General features: G+C 46.4%; 1 protein-coding gene across 3 annotated transcripts in view; it reads right to left on the reverse strand.

Moving 5' to 3' along the window:
* Window positions 1–5,745, reverse strand: part of METAP2 (methionyl aminopeptidase 2) — a 28,513-nt gene extending 22,768 nt beyond the window's left edge. Inside the window, exons 1-2 of one of the 3 annotated variants that reach the window (XM_040980640.1) lie at window positions 5,517–5,745; window positions 3,818–3,916 (exon numbers count right to left, since the gene is read on the reverse strand). In XM_040980640.1, the coding sequence (XP_040836574.1) occupies window positions 3,818–3,916; window positions 5,517–5,667 (250 nt within the window). In that variant the 5' untranslated portion in view covers window positions 5,668–5,745. Of the gene's footprint in view, window positions 1–3,817; window positions 3,920–5,516 lie in introns of all 3 variants that reach the window. The other 2 variants (XM_040980630.1, XM_040980649.1) reach the window with 2 other exon arrangements.
* Window positions 5,746–6,000: the final 255 nt, after the last annotated feature.

Below are 6,000 nucleotides of genomic sequence, written 5' to 3' on the forward strand. Positions count from 1 at the left end.
TTGGAGAGTGAATCATCAGACGGATGATCCTCCTGTGTATCTGACTTTGTAATAAAAATAAATAATAATAATTTCCTCACCACTCTATCTGCAATATCCGTTTAATTAGTACACAAAATTTCAACTATCAGTTTATCCGACCCCCATCCATCTGCAGGCTCAGACATCATTTCTTAAACTAACCATAAGACAAGCACGGGGTAAATCTACTCAATAAACGTCCTTTTAGTTGCTTTTAGCTTATTTGTATTCTTTCCCTTAAAATGTACTTTTTATTTATTTAAAAGGCAGAATGACACAGCAGGCGATCTTCCACCTGCTGGTTCACTCCCCTAATGTTCAGAACAGCTAGACAAAGACTGCCTACAACTCCACTTGTTTGTCTCACAGGGGTGCACAGTCCTAAGTACTTAGGCCGTGTTCCAGTTTTCAGCAAGCACATTAGTGGGGAGCTGATCAAAAATAGAGCAACCAGGACTGTGCAGCTTAATTCACTGTGCCACAACACCAGCTTGTTTCTTTCTCCTAAATAAGAAAAAGCAGCAGCTCATCAAAGTGGCAAGAAATGTTGTCTATGGTTTACATAGGCTGAACAGTATCTGACAAGTTTTGACCGCAAATTCACTTTTTCTTTCAGGTTCAATCTTAGGATACAGTAGAAACCTGAATATTACTAAGCTGATCATTACTGGGTTTTAAATAGAAAAACCTAACCAAAAAAATTGGGAGCAGGTTGTGGGTGATAGCCCCTCTCAGACTGGTTTGAGCAGAGTTCCCTGCTAACGCATACCCCCAGGGGCCACAAGTGAAGAATCCAGCCCCTGGCTCCCTGCACCGACCTAAAACCTAGACTGAGTTCCAGTCTCTGGCTTTGGCCTGCCTCAGCAATGGCTGTTGTGGGCAATGGGTGTGTGGACTAGTGTATGAGGTCCCTTCTCTGAGATTTTCAAATTAAAAAAATAATAATTTTGGAAAACAAAATTTCTTTCAGTGTCCCAATTCATACATTCTACCTTATAACTCAAATAACCTTCTTCATTACATTAAATGTTTGAGTTCTTAAGTGGCAGATAATTAGCGTAGACATCCCACATGGATGCCAGGTTATGCGATGGCCACTTGGAGAATGAAGAACAAATGGGAAGATCTCTGTGCCTCCCACCTGGTGTAATTCCGCCTTCCAAATACTCGAACTTTCAAAAGGGAAAGCATCAGGCAATAAAGAATGAGTAAAAAAAAAATAGGTTACTGCGGCAAAACAAATGTTTCATGATGTCCAACCAATTTTAAACATAAAACTTAAAATCTTTCCAGCTGTGTGGCCTTGAGCTAATTATTTTGCTTCACCCGACCATCTTTAAGACAGGATCATAAAAAGCCCTTCTGTGAGAGGCGATCGATCATCTTTCTGAGACAAACTCATTATTGTGAAATGTTCAGTACAAAATAATTTCTACCACTTGTTGAACTCTTAGTTCTAGATGGCAACGGAACCAGAATCTGAATATTCTCACCCATTCACGGCATTCCAGGATTTGTCCTCGCAGGCAGAGGCTGTTTATGTCTATCCTTTATCTGCTGAACACACTTTTTCTGAGTATGTCCACCGCCTCTACGAAGCCTAAATTCACAGTATCTTTAAAAATGCTCAAGAGCCTACTCAATGAATCATCTTACAGTTCAGAATATTTTCTCAGCATTATACCTGCTCAAAATGGTCTTTCCCATTTTTTTTAAGATTTTATTTTTTATTGGAAAGCTAGATACATACAGAGGAGAGAGAGAGAGGAAGATCTTCCATCCAATGATTCATTCCCCAAAGTGTCTACAACAGCCAGAGCTGCACCAATCCCAAGCCAGGAGCCAGGAGCTCCTCCAGGTGTTCCACTCAGGTGCACAGTCCCCTAAGGCCTTGGGCCATCTTCAACTGCCTTCCCAGGCCACAAGCAGGGAGCTAGATGTGAAGTGGGGCCACTGAGACATGAGCCAGCGTTCATATGGGATCCCAGCACATGCAAGGTGAGGACTTAAGCCACTAGGCTACTGTGCTGGGCCCTTCCATTTTGTTTTGTTCAGGTCTCTTTCCTTCCAATGAGTACTCCTTGAACATTCAGCATAGGACCCTGACTCAGAATCTCAATATCATTGCAGTACCAGAATAGCTTTCACCAGTTTGTTCTCTACCATATCAAGTTTCTTTTTAGGGAAAACAAAAACAAAACTGTGAGTTACTAACTTCCACCCCTCAGACCTCTCATTACCAGGGAAGTAGTACCACTTGAACCTGAGTACTAAAATGAATTAGGCAAACGATTAACTGGAACTGGATAAAACCAAGTATATTCCTAATATTTCAATACACGCTCAACACACAGAAGATTTTAAATCTGAGAAGAAAAAAAGCCACCTTTCAATTGTCCAGAAATTCACAAAATTTTGTAGAGGGGCACGGATACACTTTCAAGATCAGTATTGTGACAGTCTACCTACACATAGTAGGCCTATACCAACCTGGTATTACCTTGAATTTACAAGTCTTTCTCTTTACCACTGCAAAAACATACTCATAACCTAAAGCACAAGTAGACAGGTCTGCTTAAGGAAGGAGAAAAGCTGGCTTCACAATTCTCTTGAATTTGGCACATTTCCTACTCACTGCCAACTGAAACCTTCCTAAAGGCAAAGAACATACAGACAGCATCCTCCTAAAGGAAAAACAATTACTCTACAGTGCTTAACACAGCAAGTACAGCCCTGCTGATGACTGCAAGGCACGGCCTGAAGCGACCAGTGCTTGAGGTACAGTAGTTGGTCATAGGAGTTAACAAATCCAACAAAAAAAAAAAAAAGTGGGGGGGGGAGCCCACTTCATTTACCCTTCTGCCCAAACAGGCTAAACGTCAGCTCTTTTACTTGACCTTAATTTACTTGATCCTTCATTTTTAAGTTTTCAATTTTCACGAAGCCTGATTTTAATTGATTCAGAGACCAGAAGGGATGGACAGAACTCCCTGGGCTAGTTCACTCCACAAATGCTGACCACAACCAGCCTAGGCCAGGGCAGGCCCAAGATAGGAGCTAGGAATGTAATCCATCATCTCCCACGTGGACAGCAGCAACCCACTTACTCCAGCCATCATGCTTTCCTCAGCAACTGCACTAGCAGGAAGCTGGGCTCAAGAGCTGCAGCCAGGTATCAAAAACCACGTGCTCTAAGAGGAACACAGACATCTCAGCCACAACTGCCCCAAACTAGAAGCACTCCAACACGATCCTCTGAGAATGAAGTTGGCTTTGGTACAAACAGTAAAAAGAACAGACTAGAAATCTTGCACTAGGTTTGAAATGGCGGTTCTATTTTACATACAACACCTGTGTTATCCTGGATAAATCATGTAACCACACTCTCCCTATACAAAATGAGAACAGCATCTGCTTTGCTGTGATTTTGTAAGGTTGTAATGGGAAAATATGTCAAAATATCCTTAGATAATCCTCAAAACACAGCAGTTGGATTCTGTTAGCTAAATGCCTCTTCTCTCAGTTTTATGTTATTAATACCCACCAACTGGACTTCTACCACATTAATTCTTAAAAGTTGAAATTGGTGCGATTTTGAGCAGCATTCAATAGACTGATTTTCTAAGGAGTTGCTAATGCTTTTTATACCTTTTCCTTCTTATTTATGACATAATTGAGGCTATAACAAGTAAAAGATCAGAGAACAACGGCTTGTCTGGACAAATAAAATCAGTTTTGTTTCAAGAATGTCCTGTTGCCTATCCTTTCTAATCAGAAAATCACAGTAACCATTTACCTTCGTCATCATCATCTCTTTCCTTTTCTTCCAGAGCTTGTTTTTCCAACTGTGTTGCTACCTCATCCACTGTGGCTTCTTTATCAGGTTCCTGCTGCCCTGCTGATGAAATAACATAAATCAAATACAATGAAGACAGGATCCTACCAGAGCATGCTCGAAGGACCCTGGTGAACTCACAAATTCTTTCCTGCTAAGTGTTCAGGGAAACTAAAACAAACCTCGTGACTCTAACAACTTCTTACATGACAGAGAAAAACAATTTCAATACCTACTGTCCACTCACCAACCCACCCACTCAACATAATATCCTTTAGCTAGAATTAGCAAGAAGTGAGTTAGTCCCTATGTGTAAGTAGTGTAACTTTAAAAAGTACTCAAGGCTTAGAGCGTATCGAAAAATGCTCAAATACTTTTAAGAAAAGCAACACATGCAGAAGATGCTTCCGAAAAGAACAGGATTCACAAGAAACACCACCCCAGGGGTTTTGTGAAAACAGAAACCATCTCCGTGATGGCGCTGGGAAAAGCCAGTCCATTACTAAAAACCAAAGATGCCTGGATACTTCAGCACGAGACCAACTTCCAGTCCTGGAAGTGACTACAGTCCAGCTAAACGTGCATTCAAGGAAAAGGTAATACAAGAAAGACATAATGAACTGACGTGCGGAGATGCAGTACTAGGAGTAGTACTAGCAGCAGTGTGCCAGACACCTAAACCACAGAGCTGGCCAACGCCAGCCTCTATGTCCTGGGATTCAATTTTGTTCTCGAAGAAGCCAGCAATGCAAACTCGGCCTCCTTTTACTTCCATTTTCACTCCCACATTTCACCTGCATTTTCACTCTCACACCTCATCAAAATTTCACATCAAATCCATGTCAACTACTCTGGCTTCACCGTTTTTCTTTCTTTTCTGGTTGATGTTAACTAGAAAACGGCCAAAAAGAACTTCCTGTCCCCGACAACGAGGAGGATTCAGCAACAACAACAACAAAAAAAAAAAACCCCTCTGGCTTCTTCAAATAAAAGCCCTTCGGTTCCCACCCAGTTCACGATAACGCACCAGCCAAGTGTAAAACAAGCTGCTTTCCTCGCCTTACCGGGGGATTTAACAGGCTTGCACGGCCCGACAAGTTCCATTCCGGGACACAGAAATGTTTGCACTCCGCCACTGCCTTCCCCACTCAGGCCTCCAAGCCCTAAAAGCTCCACGACGCGCCGGGATCCGACACGATCACCGGTCCAGCCCTAACCACCAAGCCCTTGCAAAGGTCCCCGGCTCCGGGCAGACGCGCACACAGCGAGAAGGCCATGTCCCGCAGCACACGTGTCCACCTCACGGCCACCCTCGACCAGGCGGGGCGGCTGCACCGCGGCCCCGCTCCAGCCCTCGGGGCCGCCCCGACGCGCTGCCCGAAGCTCGGGCCCGGCGACCCGCGGGCTCCCCGACGCCAAGCCCAGGCTCCTTCCCTCCGACCAGGCCGCCCCACACTGGGCTCCACGGACAAAACCGCCTTTCCCAGGCACCGGGACTCCGTCGCCCGGCCTGGCCACCCTTCAAAGCCAGGGGAAGAGTCCAGCCCCGGACTGCGGGGCCCTCCCTGCCACCCGGCCAAGGCCAGAGCCAAGTCGTTCAGCCATTCCCGGCGGCCACCGGGGGCAGAGAAAACAAAACCCTAAGCCTCCCCACTTTTACCTGAGCCGGTCCCTTTGCTCTTCTTCTTCTTCCGTCTCTTCTTCTTGGCTGCCTCCTCAGCCGTGGAGGCAGCTCCGTCCTCCCGCTCGTCCGGATCCAGGTCGCCATTCAGGTGACTGCCAGAGGCCGCTGCCTCCGCCACACCCGCCATGTTGCCCGAGAGAGCGTGAGGGAGGGAGACAGCGGCGAGGGCCGCGCGCCTTCTCCCACTCCACCGGCCACGCCGGAAGCTGCTCTCGATGGTAGGGCGCGGGGAATGCTGGGACGGCGGAGGACCGGCTGGCCTGGCGTCAGGCGCGCTGGCTCGGGCGGGGCTGGAAATATGCGCTCAGAGGCGGAGTAGTGGCGACACCGGCAACTTTTGACATCCCCAAAGCCCCCCGGACTTGTGTCCAGGCTGCGCCGTTTCCTGACACTCCCTGCCCCTGGAGCGGAGGGTGGCCCAGGTACCTGGGGCCCTGGACTCAGGTGGGAGACCCCAGTG

This window comes from Ochotona curzoniae, unplaced genomic scaffold (assembly GCF_017591425.1).
Source record: "Ochotona curzoniae isolate NIBS_2020 unplaced genomic scaffold, NIBS_Ocur_1.0 contig_1014, whole genome shotgun sequence".
Lineage (NCBI taxonomy): Eukaryota > Metazoa > Chordata > Mammalia > Lagomorpha > Ochotonidae > Ochotona > Ochotona curzoniae.